Source organism: Hesperophylax consimilis, chromosome 10, assembly GCF_061612785.1.
Source record: "Hesperophylax consimilis isolate HC1 chromosome 10, BYU_Hcon_1.0, whole genome shotgun sequence".
Taxonomy (NCBI): domain Eukaryota; kingdom Metazoa; phylum Arthropoda; class Insecta; order Trichoptera; family Limnephilidae; genus Hesperophylax; species Hesperophylax consimilis.
This window is the reverse complement of record NC_142845.1, coordinates 16,038,303-16,056,366: the sequence shown is the minus strand read 5'-3', so window position 1 is coordinate 16,056,366 and position 18,064 is coordinate 16,038,303. Positions and strand designations below refer to the sequence as shown.

General features: G+C 34.7%; 1 protein-coding gene across 1 annotated transcript; it reads left to right on the top strand.

Moving 5' to 3' along the window:
• The first annotated feature begins 8,986 nt into the window (after positions 1–8,986).
• On the top strand, positions 8,987–17,300 carry LOC149420367 (uncharacterized). Its single transcript, XM_089636113.1, has 5 exons — positions 8,987–9,174; positions 9,274–9,452; positions 11,457–11,599; positions 12,702–12,886; positions 16,125–17,300. Exons 1-5 carry the CDS (start codon positions 9,050–9,052, stop codon positions 16,585–16,587), a joined length of 1,095 nt encoding a protein of 364 aa, XP_089492239.1. The 5' UTR covers positions 8,987–9,049; the 3' UTR covers positions 16,588–17,300.
• Positions 17,301–18,064: the final 764 nt, after the last annotated feature.

The window sequence follows — 18,064 nt, the reverse complement described above, 5'->3', positions numbered from 1 at the left end:
AGGGGGGAAGAACAACTTTTTTCACACACTTACATATACATATTATTATTTACACTTACACTATTGTATTTTCATTATAAAAATTCAACATAGGTACACAATGTATAATATGCAGTCAATAATTACGAAAACAAAAACACTAATCTAATGATTATGTACACTATCTTAGGAATAAAATTGTCTTCACTAACTAATACTGCTTTTTCGTATGGTAGTCTTCGAAACATGGATATACGCAAAATGCAAGATTGCAGTCGGTGCACATATATTTCGTGTCACTTCTTTTTTTAGCTCGAACTGCTTTATGTCTACACACATGGCGTTGTCGTTGAGTTCGCTTTCCTTGGGCTGCAGTTTCTGGTACAAGACGGAGAAAATGTTTTCCTAAAAGGCGAGTTGGTTGATCCACTACTCTCCTTCCTCCAGATGATGCCGGCCTTGGCGTGTGATATTTTTCGATCATTTGAGACACTAAGTTTTCCCGGAATTCGTTAAATGATAAAACCTTTTGCGTTTTCAAACGATGCAAAAAGAAAGCATTTAGTGTTCCAATGTCTATCAATCTGAAGAAAATTTTCTTATACCATTTTAGAGACTTCCTGAAACTGCTTGCGAAGCCCAATATGCGGTCCACTTTGTCAACAGCTCCCATATTCTTGGTATAATCTAAAACTACCTCTGGTTTTTATTTTATTTTCTCCCGTGGGGAAGTCAATTTTATCAGTAACAATCATTGCATATGTATGTATGTTACTAAGCATAAGTACATCCCTTTTATCGTGCCATTTCAGCGCCATGAGATTGTTCGAATTCAAAGACTTCATTTCAGTTAGTTGAATCGAATTCATGAATAATGGGCGTAAACTTACCCTGATCCCATTTACGATGATCAACTTTTCTCTTTTTGGATGTTGAACAACTAGGGAGAGTTTCATCCTCATCAGATGTATCAGATTCGTCGGATGAGCTATCCGAATGTGTTGGCAAATCATGAAGATCCTCGTAAACATCTTCATCTTCACTTTCGATTAAAATATCAGCAATGTCTTGTTCATTCAAAGGGTTAACAATTTTTTATAAAAGTAAAATATTTAATTTGAACAAGTTATCAATACGAATCACAAAGTCAAATCACAGTAAAACACTGTCCAAATTATTAATAACCTATAATAATATAATGTCAATGAAAATAACAGTATAACGAATAATATTTGATAATAATAATATTTGTTCACAGCACTCAGATTCACTATTGAATTTTGTTCAAACTGTCAAAAACTGTATTCAAACTGAAAACAAACACTGTCGGTACAATATATGTAATAAATATTCACATCCAAACACGTGAGGTAATTTTTAATGCAAGATGATTATGTTATTCAGTGTAAAAACAAACAAAAACCACAAATTTCACTTCACAAAAGACGTCGCTCGCAATAAAAATGTTGTTTACCACCGACTACCAGACGGTGACGTCACGAAATATTTTAATTGTGAATAACTCCGTTGGTAATGAACCTAAATCGCTAAAAACTTTTGCAAGTTATGACAAATTGACCCTAGATGGCAGTAACTATCGGTTTTCCGGAAGAAATTCAATAATTAATTAATTTTAGGCGCAACCGTACGGGTACGGTCATACTCCTTACGAGGAATTTTTTTCTCACCGTACCTGTACGGTCATACCACCGGACAGGTTAATTTATTGGCAAATTACAATTACGCCCCCTCTCTGCTCCGCGCTTCTTCGTTTGTTCCCCTTTCTCTGATGGGCTAGTCTATCAATTAGGATGCCTATTATCATTACTACCTCCATGGTAAACCTATCAAGCATTTTGATTATGAATGTTCCCCGCTACACTTACATTGTTATTTTTATTTAGTATCAACAATGTATATGAAATGTGATTTTTCAAAGTTTCTTTATGGCTGATACACATGATCAAGTTTACCGTCCAATTTGCATGAGACCTGAGGCTTAATCCAATTTGCAGTTAATCCATAGTGGCTACACATATTCCATTATATTTGAAGCGATGTCACTTCATGTGAGTTCACGTTTTTGGGAGGTTGTAGTATGTTTGACCGAGTATCTTTGACTGAACCGACGAATGCGCACACACACACACACATTTAAAAGTACGCATGCCACTTGAAGGTTGATCATGTCGGCAGAGTGGAAAATTGTATATCAATACTTGCACGCTTCATGTAAATTGACATCCATACACGATAAACTTTATTCGATCAAGTCTCATGCAAATTGGACGGTAAACTTGATTGTTTGTACTGGCCATTATGTTAAAAAGATAAACAGCCGACACCTACCTAAAATACTGTTTTACAATTATTGAAAGGAATAATTAAAGTATTGTTATCTATTTGATCCCTACAATTACTATTTGTTGTTTAAAATTATTTTGTGAAAATTTTTAACCTGCACAAAAGTGGTTGTTATAACAAATGAAATTTATAACATTTTTATGACTTTTGTCAATGCGTATTAGTTTTAAGTGTAATGTGTGACCGTCTATGTTTTAATATATGTATTTACTAATTATGTAATCTGTTTTACATTAATTTTGTACTTAATAAGTTGAAGTTTATGATATTTTAAGAAGGTACCTTAAGACATTATTTTCGATAATTCGTTAAATGATCAGTGTTGTGTATTCTCAATATTTTAAAAACACTTTTTTTAAATAATTTATGATTAATTTTGGCATGCTTTTATTTTTAAAAGCAACTGCGTTAGAATCTCAATATTTTAGGAACTGGTTTTATTCCATCAAAATTATCAAGACTATTCGGTAATGCAAAGATTGAAGAGGCAGTTTTAGGGTCATATATGACCGGGTGTCCATATTTTATAAAAGTTTTTTTTTTTTAAATTAATTATACAGGGTGTCCGGAAACTCGTAGTACAAGCGGGAAACTGGTGAATCTACATCACATTTGGAGTCGATTTTGTAGTATATTTTTTTTTTATTTGAGCTTTCGTTATCGAGTAAATCGAGTTTGAAATTGATTTTTTTTTTATTTTTTTTTTTAATCAAATTCTTATAAATTATTACTGAAGATCAAAGTACCCAACTAATTAAAACTATTTGAAAGTAAAATAAATGAAGAAACTCGGATTTGAAGCATTATTTTGAAATCACCCTTCATTTAACCCGGTGTAATCATAAAATATTTCTGCTCTGCAGGGTTAAAACATCTGTTACTCAACCCTAAACACCAGAAAAAACTTTAACCCTAAAATAGACGAAAAATATTTTTTTTTGGTTTTTTTTTTTTTTTTTGAAAATGCTCAAATCAAAAAACTTTATGTTTTTTTGGGTTCCCCATGTGGTGTAGATTCTCCAGTTTCCCGCTTGTACTACGAGTTTCCGGACACCGTGTATATGTGGTTAGCATTTTTGACAACATTGTTCACATTCATGTTTGATATTAAAATTTTATTATTTACAAAAAGTAATGTTTATTTTAAATGCGTACAGCGGAAAGATAATTCTATCTAGTTTATAAAACAGTGTTCGTTTTTACGGAAAATTAAAAAATAAGATGTATAATAGTATTTGAAATACAAAGAAAACATAGCAAACTGTACAAAAGTACTGAAGGGTTAAACTTTCTTCCTTTTTTTATTCTACTTTATACATAATACATACCTTCTTCATACTACTGTTCATTGGGAATAAATTCTTTTCCAAATGTAATCATTAACAAAGGAAAAGGGTGCATTGAAGTTTATTTGATATTTTGACGATGATTTCATCACTGTGAACTGGTTAACCCTTTCGGACCGTGTGTTTATTTGAAAATATATAGATTTAAGAATTTTTTTCTCCCTATATAGAACGAATAAAAATTTGTGGCTTTCTTTATATAATTTCAATTGCTGATATAACTAGCTATGCGTGCTATTTTTGTTGTTGGATTTTAGCCACTAGATTTTTAGCCATTTTTATATTTTGATATGTGATTTCTTGTGTTCAATCTAAACGAATTTTTTTTTAAATGTGAGAGTTGATGGTTTTTTCCAATGCTTAATTTTTATGTATTTTTTTTTTAATTGAATAAAGTGTTTTATTTTTAGTCAACAGTGTGCCGATTTGTCATTTTGACTAACATTCTTTCAAATGATATTAGCAATAACTTCTAAACAATTTAAAAATAAAAATACAAAAATTCGTATAACTACCAATTGTAATCAAGCATCAAATATATTCTACCACTGCCAGTTTTAATTCCGGTCTGAAAGGGTTAAACGTACTGCCTACATATATTTAATTATAAAAATTGTTGTGAATAGGTACCCATAATCCATAATTAGTTTTCTTTAGTTATTATGATAAAATATTTTTGCCAGTGTACTTAAAATTATAATTAAACATTTGCTTTTCGGGAAATTTGTGAATATAATTTGGAGAAACTTTGTCTTTCTGACAAAATATATATTACCCTCCCGCCGTTAGCTCTGTTGTAATCTCTCTTTCTGTTGCGTGCATTGTTTATGAGAAAGAGGGAGAAGTCACAAAGGGTTTTTATCTTATGTATACCTGCTATATTATGTATACCTGCCATCATTCAGGTCACACAACCATTCTACGAATATTGCCCGTGTAACTTGAACTAATAAATATAATAACTAACAGTATGTATTAAACTTAATTATATTAAAATACTTACTATTTTTGAACGATTAATATGAAGCAAACTTAATGCAAAAATAGTAATTTTTTATACCGATAGCTTTATATTTGTGTAAACGAAATGTGTCAATGAAATTAATTATTATAATTTTTTTTAAAAGAATAAACTGATAGTATATTTTACAACTTTATTATGATATTATAAATTACATTAAGTGTAATAAAAAAGCCAAAATTATGGACATTGTTGTCTTTTATTTATTGTCTTTATTATTTTTTTATTTATTTTAGGGAAATGACCAGTTTTACTATCAAAATAAACAAATATGTAAAATATACATAACTAAAAACAAATTACTTGCAGACTTCCCTATTTTAACTATTCCTCTATATCAGTGTCTGCCAAACTTTTTTACTTTACAGCGTGATTTGTTAAAATAAAAATGTACTTTATTATTAGGAATAAAGGATATCATAGTTTAGGTCAGTGGCGGTTCTTCCCTTAGGTCAATTGGTGTTTGACCCCCAAAATTATAAGATATATAATAATAAATTATGTGCATCAAAACAACTGGTTTAAATTCTTAATTTATTTGAAATGTACCGCGAAACAGCTACGAGCTGCAGCGGCGAGTGACGAGCAGTGACATCTGTTGTCTCGAATAGAAGCTTTCATTCGCAATTTCAATTTAAAGAATGTCCCATTTGACATCTTCTGTCCCTATGAGCCATAGAATAAACGAGATGGCACTATGTCTTTCGTCGAAGTAAAACTTAGGTACCGAAGAAAGATTAGGGACGCTTAGGTCATGGCCGTGAGGGAGACAGTACGATGAATATTATATGTTTTAAAGAAATGGTGACATAAACATATGTCGGTTTTTCATTTTACACGCTTGTCGTGTGTGAAACATTGGTTGTTTTTCAATTGCTTCGCACCTGGTATCTTTAGTTACTGCGGACGGGCATTTCAAACTCTTATTTTATTTACTTTAGTGTTGTGCACAACTACATTAAAACATAATCTCTTAAAACTAATTTGCCATAAGTACATGGATTGTGTAGTTACTTTCAATTTACTATATTAACATAATATGTATTTATAGTTGCGGACTCACAAATTGATATAGATACATAATAATGTATGGGCATTTTTCACAATATCAAATAAAGATTAGTCACACATTTTTTTCAAATGACCTCCCACGCCTGGATCCCTAGAGCCGCTTATGGTGTAGGTAGTGATGTATAAATTCTCGGGAATTTATTTCTGGGGAATATTCCCCTGGATGGGGAATTTTGATTTTAACAACATAATACCTCAAAAAGAATAATATTTATTAAATAAAAAACACATATGGTACATATAGAGCAGGATAGATCCATAAAAACTATTCCCATATATATAGTAATAGGATCCAAGAGAAAAATAACAAAAAAACACTGATCAAAATTATTAAAGTGAGTAGTATCTCTATATAATTGTATACTGTACAGTATTAGTAGCCTATATACACTTTATGCTAGTAAACGGTACATATAAAAAATTAATCGTAAAACTGTAAAAATGACACAACTTCACAGATCGTTACTGTTCATCTGATGATACCGATTGGACACTGACATTATCAACTTCGCTTCCACTTTCACCTTCATATTCTTCTTCATCCGACCCGGACGAAGTTGTTGCCGACTCAGGATTATCTACGTTTTCTTCTTCCTCAGCACAGTCAATAATTGGATGTTTGCGTTTGCGAGTACCAGATAGGTTTGAAACGTTATGATGCGAAGCAATCTGCTCATCCGTGGAAGAAAGGGTTTTCTTGGGAGCAACTTGAGAGCCTCTTTCAGAGGAAAGAAGTTTCCAATTGTGTCCCACAAATGTTATTTTCCCTGCTCTTTGAGTTGTTAGACGATTCCTCCATTTTGTATGAATGAAACTAAACGTGCTAAAAGATCTCTCAGTGGCTGCTGAAGTAATGGGAGCAGTCAATATTCTTATGGCAACCAACAAATCAGAACATCCGCACATCCCCTTCCACCAGGTCACTGGCGTGATTTTATCGGCACACTTCCATAGGAATGCCTTGCTCCATGATTCTTCTTTAGCCCTATATTTGGCTAAATCAACAAGAACATTTGCACTATCAACAGTCTCCATATGACTTGTTACTTGGTCAATGAATTCAAGTGCTTCAAGTTGCTGTGCGTGGCTTAGCAGATGTCCTTGGGAACCTGGATCTAGTAGGGTAGCAGCCAGATGTATTGGAGCAATAGCAAATTCTTTGCGCTGCGCCGCCTTTTCAAGTATTTGCTTCTCTTCGGCATGTGACAGTAGAGACGCTGGAAGAGTTTTACTTAGACTTCTCTCAATATCCTCAAAAGCATACAATGCTTTGTGTGTTAGTGGATCGTCTCTCATGGTATACTCTGGTCTGCAAGGACTTCCCTGAGGGAGGGGGGGGGGGGCATAAGTGGTAGGGAAGTCCCTAGATCAGGAGATGCCGTCTTAGATAACTGCTAACACTCAATAAAGCATCCAAGAGAAGTGTAGAAACCATTTTATTAAAAATGAAATAAATTCCCCGTTTTTGGGAATTTATGTCAGGTCGGGGAATATTCCTGTTCCCGGGAATATTCCCCGGGGAATATTCCCGGGTCTACATCACTAGGTGTAGGTGATAAATTCTTTTAGTATTTTGTTTTTTTATCAACATATATGTACATAGGGGTTAATAATTTTATTAATGAGAAATTCAGTCGAAACGCTGATCTAAATTATATAAATAAACATGTAACTTCTCATCTACCATCCGTAACTGCTCTCGTTTTTTGGATTACATTTGCACAAGCACTAAAAAACTAAATTCGCAAAGGTGTGACGATCCAAATGGCAACAGGGATTTAATCGCTATTGTAGCCAATCGAGGATATCAACTCCAAAGCGATATCCAAAATGCTGACAATTCTAGCTCAGAAAATAAGGCTTTGTGTACAGGGTCGTTTCTAAGATCATTAAAATTTCCTCCTCTGTGTCAGATGTGTACTGTTGAATCTTGTAAATGGATTGATGACCCACTCGTGCACATTCACTCACACTTACTACGCTGCATGTATACGCAAAGTGAATCAGATACTCGAGTCGGGCCATGACAAGAGTCAGAATAATAGAAGAGTATGTATGGATGTGAATGAGGCAAGAAGTGTGTGCCAAGACCGAGTTGTTTGGCGGTCCGTCCTCTCTGCCTACCCCTGCGGGAAACGGCGTGATGGTAAGTTAGTTAGAAAGTAAAAATCACATACCACCCAGAGGGTCTCCCATATATTGCGGAGCGATTGTGTCTCGTAATATTCATTTTGCCCTTTCCAGTAAAACTTAAATATTAGTTACTATTTACCCTTTTAACCGGACATTGCCCATCGTCACTCAGCAGTCAATCATTAAGGCCCAGTTATTTCGCAGAAATACACATACAACAACGTCATAAAATGAACATTGTGTGCCATTTAAAATGTCAAATAAAACAAAATGGCGCTGAATACAATGTTACATTTGAATGCGAACTGCGAAACAACAGGGCCTAAGTAATGCAAAATTGTAAAAGAAACTGCGAAATGGAGCGTAACTCAAATACATATTATTGTAACCTTTGTAAAATTCACCTTTTACGACCTCACTCGTGGGATGTTAGCGGCGTTGTTTTTAAGTAATGGGGATCGAGGGAAAGAAATGTGATAAGTTTCTAAAAATGCAAATCGATTATAAAATAGTTTTCTCGTTTGGGAAAGTACATCACCCCCCTCCGGTGTGAAAGGGTTAAAAGTATATGTTATTTTATAATAATATCAAAGATTAACCTTAAGCATAATTTTTTTGAAATAAAATGTCCATGCCAAAAGTTAGTTGAATTCCTTCATTTTGAGTAAAATATTTAGAAATAAAAAAGAATATTAGTTTATGAAAATTTATTCTTTAAATTACTCCATAATATTCTTAGAGGACTTATTATGTATTATCTTATTTGTAATTCCGCGATAATGTGTTTTTAGAGATTCCTAAGAATGTTCCGCCCGCCGTATTGTCCACGTGCCTGTAAAGAAATTATTCGGGTATGATAACTTTTTATACTAAGGAGCAATAACTACATTTACATCGACGTTCTTCTCAGGACGTGATCGTGTGACACATAAATAAACCAGTGTGACAGCTGCTTTAGAATTTATAGAATTTTAAGCATAGATAATATTATACCTGGCAATATTCTTAACTGTCAAATATTACAATAGGAAAAAAATTTATACTTTTCTATTTCTATTGTGCTAACGTCAAAAGTTTCAAAACACGGCGCAGTTTTGGCGAATATTACAAACAGGTCCTTTTTAAATATTGCATCATGGATGATAATGGTGACATTGAACGAATCAGATCTTTAAATCGTGAAAATGTCGAAAGAGAAAGGCGGAACGTGAGGGAAGACAACGTAAATAGCAGAAGGCGGGAACTGGCATCGGCTAATAGGTGATTTTTTTTTTAAATGCTTGTCAAATAAACTACATAATGTGCTATGTGCTGCATATTTTGCTAACTTTAAATGCTTTTTTTCAATTATTATTGCAGAAATTATCGAGTAAACAATGGAAACGATATATCGCCATTTGAAGGTATAAAGGCAGAAGAGTTTGGGAATTCTTCAATTTTGTCCTACATCAAAAACTACCTTATAAAGGATGAAGATAACATTGATGCCTTTTTCAAAATTCCCGGTGCGCTACATGCTTTAGTCGGACAATTCACAGGTAATCCAGATTAATTGTGACAATAATTTTTTTATAACTCTGGATGGAATTACCTACTTATTTATAATTTGCGCAAATTCACTAGGTCTAAGATTAACAATTATTATTTGAACTCAAAATCTTTACCAAATAAACTGATGTTAAAAGATGCACAACATTCAGTCACCCATAAAATTTCTTTGAATTATATCCATTGAGTTGTATATAAATACCGTCTATATTCCTTGCAATATCAGTGGGAAATATGGTTCCCGTGCGGGAAGTAGAAAGGGGGTGTGGCGGCTGTCGACGTCGCCCAAATTCTTCTAACCTCGAACGAACTCAACGAACGAGTCGAAGGTGACCAGCGGTCCCCCTAATTAACAAGTCAATTTATATGACTACTGATTATGCTAAAACCCTCTTACCGATGAAAGGTAATACCATTGCTTTCCCTATATTTTCCAGTAAATTCTTACGCTAATGCTGACCACCCGTCTACCAGAGAGGTTGATTTTCACACGACAAACACTGTGCAGCGCCAATGATGCAATGCACTCTGATCGGTATAGCAAGAGATCCTAGGAAGGTACTTTGAGGGATGGAATGGTAGGACAGAAGGAGAGGGAAATGTAGTATTAAATGTATGCGTGCCGCACACGCACACGTCAGAAATTAAAGGATAAAAAAAACTATTTAGTTTGGTTTTTGGTATTTTGATATTCAAATTTAAATTTTGTATGAAAGAGGCCACGCAGTTAAGTCTGAATCAATGGTTTGTTTTTTTCTTTAAATACATTTTAAAAACAGGTAGGTTGTAGGTAAAAGTGTAAAAAAAGGTAAAAGTTTACCCAACATTTTCACTAGCGATTTTGCATTGTTCAGAAAAGAGTTATTTTCTGCGATGCAATTATTGCTACCCTTATTTAGTATGGAATATGACAATAGTGTTCACACAATAATTGATGCCTGGCTAATTTGTAAGTTAATTAATAATTTCAATTTTTATGATGTCTAAAATGATTTATTATTATAGAAAATCTATGTCGCAATTACTTTCTCAGTAAATCAGTTTAAGTGGTAATAAATCAGTTTAGACGTCATACAAATTGAAATTGAAATAGAATCATATTTTTTTTTATAGTGAATACCTCACAAGAGTCCCAACTGCTCCCGTCTGGAGCCAGTGAGACTATGGCATCCCCAATTGGGGGATGTTGTGAGGCTGAAGGTAAGTGGGGAAGGGAAAGAGGAAGGTGGGGAAGTACCTGGCTATTCAGATCTAGTCACTAAACACGGCTAAAGCCATTTGGAGCAACGTTTCAATTCTGAATGGTGGTCTTACACCAGGGCGATACTGGTAGTATCTTCCACTCTGGAACGTGCCGCAAATATACTATATATTATTTTAATTAATTAATTTGTGAAATAACACAAATTAATCAAATAAAATTTAATTGCGCACGCCGGGTTCGAACCCGCGACCTTCGGAATGGCAGTCCAATGCGTTACCACTGGACTATGCCGGCCATCAAAAATATGTCTAAATATGTATAAATATGTCTTCTCAACGTGACCTAACCACAAATGACCTTGAATGCCAAAACTGCTGTCACAATAATAAACCACAAAAATACTTGCAAAACGTAATAATAACATTATTCAATTTGATTTACATTAATTTTTTTTAAAATAAAATGAAGATCTACAAATTAAACACAAAAACAATAAATTGATGTATTTTCAAATGAAATGTTATTCCTTGGTTTTTATTAGTGTTTGCCATGTGATTTAAACACCTTCTCATCACATATGAGGGCATTTTAGCACTAATTTATGCAATTTAGTTAGAGATAGCACAAAACTTGACTATATCAAAATAATTGGAAGTACGAAAATTACTGTATTTTTCGCTAGCCACTTTTGAGATCTGTACAATGTGTCTATAGTTTGTTACGACATTGGAGCTTGTACTGTAATTACACGTGAACCCCGATTTAGTAAGTGATGTTTAAACTGTTGTAGGGAATGATCCGGCTCGGCACCTCCTGGCTGTGGAGTGCCTCTGCAACCTGTCGCTGGGTCCCGCCAAGTGCTGCCACGTCATCACTCGTGCTGCCGGCACCTATCTGCTCACTTTCCTGGACAGTGCCAACATCAAGATAGTGGTAAGTTACACTGCAGCTCTACGGAAATGTTCCCAGATAGACGAATACATTCTTTCGGAGCACATCTCCACACCGCATGTATATCATCATCATTGGCGGGATGAAGACCCATTGATTTTTAAAAAAATATATATATTTTTTGAATCATTAGATATACTTGTATAATAGATCTTTTTACTAAGATTCCTAAAATGTTACAAAAGAAAATTTGAAACATTCTTGTTTTTTTTTAATAATAAAAAAATTCATATTAAACAATGTCTGGTCTATGATTTTCTTTATTTATTGTTTATCAAATTCCACACTGATTTTTTTTTAAATATAGTAACACTGTGACTACCGATGTTTTGTATTTCATATTATTTCTTCACTTTTGTAGCCTAGCCTGCATACATTATTTTTACGAAATTCAACCATTCAAATAAGATTATTTCTCTAGCAATCAAATTAAAATATCTCCGAACTTATACATGTGGGTTGGTTTGCCTGAACCTACACTGTGTGTTATTTGAACAGATCTTCTTTTAATTGTTGATTATTTTTATTTTATATTGATATGTATTACCAAAAAACCAATTAAGGCGATACCATACTTAGTAATGCAAAATCATGTGTTTTTGGTTTGAAAATTTGGTCGCCTAGAAATGTTTCAGATGCTTTAATTAAATACTGCGAGTAGAATACATCTTGGCCTTTGAAATAATCGAGTATTTTTTAGATAAGTCTTTTTATAAGCCCAGAAAAAAACAATGTATAGGCCTATGAAAACTGCTTTAAAGTTCGAAATCTAATACTTACGAACCCATTTTCGGTTATGATTTTATTGTATAATGTGGCAAATTAAGTTATTTATAAAATGATCGAAAAAAAGTTAAATATTTATGCCTGAACATCCACAAAATAAAATAAAAGGCACTTTTTGGCCATGTTTTTTTCTTGCATAAATCAAAACAGGCGGATGGTGTTAAGCGGGAATTTAAACCTTATCGCCATCTACGTAAGGGTTGTTATTGATAGCGGCTCAATTTAAAATATTACACGACGTAGTTCATCGCCTTAACGCGCAGGCACAATACATTGTAAAAATTTATATAACTTTTAGGAAATTTGCGCATGGACTCTGGGCAACCTGTCAGCGAGTAACTTGAAGATAGCCACCCTCCTCAAATCTCAAGGGTTCCTGGACAAGTTGATCCCCATGACACACCCAGACAGGCCTTTGGACCAACAGCTAGCTGCCTTCTATGCCCTAGCGCACTTCCTAGCTGGTCACGCCAAACTGGCTAGGTTAGTATTAATTTGATTAATTCTTTATCTTCTTTAACCCCCCCAAACCGGGTAATACACATATCTCAAACGATAGTTTTGTGCGATATCCGAGTTATTTTTTATCACAAAGTCTCCAATTTAGAGTAATCCTAGAAAACTGGTAACCTAACTAACTAACTAACCATCACACCGTTTCCCCGCAGGGGTAGGCAGAGAGGACGGACCGCCAAACAACTCGGTCCTGGCACACACTCCTTGCCTCATTCACATTCATACATCGTCTCATACATATTCTTCTATTGTTCTGACTCTTGACATGGCCCGACTCAAGTAGGTATCTGATTCACTTGGTCATGCCATGTCTTCCTCGGGCGTCCCCGACTTCTGCTACCATTCATATTTGCATCGTATATTCTCCTTACACTCCTTTCTTCGCTCATTCGCTCTACATGCCCAAACCATCTAAGCGTCCCTTTCTTGATCTTACTCATTATGCTTACATCAGCCTTGCACTCTTTGCGGATATCCACATTCCTCACACGATCATACATGGTTTTACCACACATACGCCTCAGGGATCTCATTTCAACAGCATTCAAACTACTTTAACTGGTAACCGCATTAAAAAAAAAAATTATCCACCCTTTTCGAAGATTCCTTTTCCAGATTTTGTTTTAAATTCCTCACCATAAACAAGAGTGCGGACGTAAAAAGTGCTCTTTACTGGAAAGAACTACAGTGATATGTACATATTAGAATTATGACAGATTTTGTAATATCTCTTTTACTGTTTTGCATTACTTAATGATTGACTTGTGGGCGAATAAGGGCGATGTCCGGTTAAAGCAGTAGGTATAAAAATATCCGCAAAATATAAGTGACCTTAGTGACCTTTGGGTGATACGTGATTTGATCTTCAGTTACGTAAGTGTTAACTTATGTAAATATTATTAGCTGTACTCATCTGTCTCTTTCAAACTCAAAACGATTTGTTTTGCTCTTTTCTTTTTTACTCAACTTTCTCGGTATACCTAGACTCTGATAAAAGCCTCACAGCGCTGATCTGCTGATGCAAACGTTGATGTATCATGTAAAAGAAAATGACAATCGTTGTGAATAAAAAACGGTACGAGAAAGTTCAGACAGCAGCAAAATAATCTAGACAAAAATTGAGAGCGCTGCGATCGTTTGAAAGGTTTTAACAGGCAACACCAAGATAGTGCATAGAAAAATGAAAGTAAATTTTAAAAAGCACATGGTCTAAGTGCATATTTTTTATTTTAACCAAACGGTGTTCAGAAATATGTGGTATCTATTTTCCGAAAGGAGGTACATCGTATTCTAAAGCAATGTTATGTTTTAGCTTTTTCATTAGAATTTTCACTTTTCAAGGAAGATACATGGAAAGACGATTTTTTGGTATTTCCGCAATTCGTCTATCAAAATAGACATTTATTTATTATTTCTTAAATAAAATTCACAGTTCAAAATTATAAAATTTAAAAAATACAAAAAATATGGTATGTGGTTTTTCCTTTGAACATTGATGTTTGTTTACAAATAAACTGTCAATCTCGAATGTGAAGCATAATCTCAAATCTGAATGTACATGGCTATAACTGTTTAAAAATCGACACAAATCTATAAAACATATTCTTTAAATTGGTACGAAATTAATAATATTTAGTTGTTATATTAACATCTTCTATGTTAGAACGAGCTTCCTCGCATAAAATGCTGAAATCTCATGTGCCACTACGTACATATTGGTTTATTCATCTATCCATCTACGAGGGTCATCCAGAAAGTAAGGTTACAACATTTATGTAGGATCGAAAAATGTTTGTATTTTAATTCACAGGAGACTTCACAAATATATGAAACTATTTTTTAACGTAATTGCCATTGCGATTGAGACATTTCTGTAGTTGGGGCACCAGCTTTTGTATACCAGCGTCATGCACCTCTGCCGCCAACTCTTTCAGCCACTTCTTCGTAGCTTCCTCGACCTCCCGATCGTTGGAAAAATGTTTCCCACCCAAAAACTCCTTTAGTTTAGTGAAAAAGGTGATAGTCCGAAGGCGCGGAGTCGAGTGAATAGAAGGGCGAGTGACAATATCCCATCCAAACGATGTCAGCAGCTCCTGTGAAACTTGTGCGGTGTAGGGCCTGGTGTTTTCATGCAGGAGACTCCCCGGGTCAGCATTCCCCTTCTGCGGTTCTGAATGACTCTTCTGAGTTGTTTTAGGGTATTGCAGTAAGCCTTTAGTGTCAGCTACACTACTCGCTTCGACGCTTCAACGAAGTCCTCGACGAAGTTAGCCGAAGTTCGATGTGCGTGCCCACACACTCGTGCAACTTCGCGAGTAACGCTTTGAGTCCTTTGACTCGGGCGCATTTACCGACAACAATCGGAAGTCGGGCGAAGCGAAGTTGCCCGAAGCGAAGTGAAGTTCGTGCCCACACTATCGTATTCGGTCAACTTCGATCAACTTCGATCAACTTCGCGAGTAGTGTAGCTGGGCTTTTTGCAATAATATTAGTCCCTTTAGACATAAAATCAACCAACAGGACCCCTTTACGGTCCCAAAAAAATAGATGCCATGACTTTTCCTGAATGGGTCGTCTTGAACTTTTTGGTAGCTAGGGAAGATGAATGATGCCACTGAAGTGATTGTCTTTGGGATTCTGGGGTGTAGTGACATACCCACGTCTCATCCCCTGTCACGATAGAGTTCAGAAAAGCTTCTAACTCCTGTGCAAAACGATCGTAAAATTCGCGCAAGGTTGCGGGAGCACGCGACGACCTCTCCATCAGAAGAATTTACTGTGATTGAACAAAATGGCCGACGAACACGCGGGACCAAACAAACTTAGCATTAGTATCCCCCCTACACGTCAGGTGCTACAACTTCGTAACAAAAAAATTTCCCCCGGCCTCAGTGCCCTTGTAACCTTACTTTCTTGATGGCCTTCGTATATATCGACTTTACATTACAGTATTACATTAAATAGAATGGCGCTGTAGCCATTTATCCTTTGTGTTTCGGTGGGTCTGTTTATACAAATCTACAGTTTTATTCCTATATGTATTGATGAAATTTTGCACAGTACCTAACCTTTTTCATTCTTATAAATCCTTTTGTGTAAAATTTTTTTTAAACATGTATGTTGATCTACTTCACTGAAAAATGTCCGGGGTCAGAAAGTTAATTCTCCAACAGTTTGTTTAATATGTATTTTTCTATTTTTACAGCAAAGAAGAAAAAGTACGCTTGATTACCTCACTGGGTAATCACCCAACACATTTACCAGATTATGGTTTGAAGATTCTCTTCATTTTTTCTATCAACACAGAACTCGAAGAAAACTTTATGGAACTACGCATTTATACCAAATTAGTGGAACAATTGATTGACATTGTTAAGAGGGAAGATTGGCACAGGCATAGTGTTACCTTGGACAGTGTTGTGAAAATCTTGGCCAATCTTTCTTGTCAAGCGAAGATTCTAGAACCAGAAATTCCACCCCTACTCAATGAAGATTTTAAGGTTACAGTTGTCAAGTTGTTGACTTGTAGTTGCCCAGATTTAAAGCTAGAAGCCTGTTGGCTGTTTGGAAATATACTTAACACTGCCGGAGCATCTCCGTGGAAAGTTACATTTCAATCGTTTCTAGAACACGCCCAAAGATCAATTTTGCCCGTACCTATATTGTAACCAAAAGATTTACATAAATGTATATATTTTTTAGTGAATTAATGTTAAAAGTGGTGTAACCTACAGTATCAGTGATAAAGAACTTGTCATTAGAAAATGCTTGCATTGTTTGATAACTTTTAGTATTAATGGCACAATGTAAGAGAATGAGCTATGTTTGTTTATTTTTGTGTTGCACGGCTTGTGCCAACGTTCAGTGTTCATCATCAGTGTATAGAGTATATGGAGTGTAAAAAGTTGTATTTATTTGTGTATCAGTACTATATTTTGTCACAGGACTAAAACCCCAAAAGTCAACCAGATGTTTTTTATTCTATCGGCCGTGAATAGTTAGAGTATTTATAGTAAGAAGAAATAAATTCTTGCAAGACACAGCTTTATTAAACATTTTCCTTTTTGATGAACCTGTTTACCCATATGTATTTATTTTACTAACTTTTAGGCTGCGTTCAAATATAGGCAAATAAAGCACATGTTTTCGTCACGTCTCGCTGACCAATAATACTTTTTAAAACTGTGATTAAATACATTGCCCATGATCATTCTTTATGTAAACCTTGCTCAAATTACATAGATATCTTAACTAATCATAAATAACTCAAAATAATTGTTTTGGGGATGTTTATATAAACAAATTGAAATATTATGGAGCAGATAAAACATTACTGAATATGAACGCTGGGCCATACCAGGCCATACTTAGGACGGGTTGTTTCGGAGAATTTGAACAATTTATCAAATTTCATCGTTCATTTTCAAGTTCTGTGAAAGATTTTTTCAAGTTCGGTTTTTATTTCAGTTTTGTCAAGCAACTAGCCTACAATGATATAATAACAGAACTTGAATAGGACTTTCACAGAACCCTAAAATGAACGTTGAAATTTGATGAATTGTTCAAATTCTCCGAAACAACCCGTCCTTAATGTCTGTTTGCGTTTGAATTTTTATATCACATTATTTAATTTATGCGCCAAGCGTTTTTAATAAATAAGGATTTTTTTATAAACTTATTTACACGGTATGCAATCTTTCAAACATATTTTTTTAAACTTTAAGAATAATGGTGAATTTTTTTCCCTCAGGATGAAAGAATAATCATATGTTTTTTTAAATATTCATTAATTAAAAATTCTGGTTTTTGTGCACTACGTTAGTTAAAATTTTATATTTGTACTAAAACCATGGACCTTATGCTACGTATACATCCGCGAGCTGAACCTCAACTTAAGGAAAAAAACTAAGCTACCGCAAATGGCGCGAAATGCCGCTGGCAGTTGATTGATTCCTTTCCCGTAATTCGTGGTACGCTTCGCGTTTCGGTTCGCAAATGTATACGTACCCTAAGAAGCCCTGGACAGAGCATTAGTGCAATTTTGTATTAATGGCATCAAGGGTGAGGGGAAATTGCCTAGCAGCCATCTTGTATGACTAACTTTTGAACTGATTTGTATGCAAAGTGGTGCATAATGAACACTCG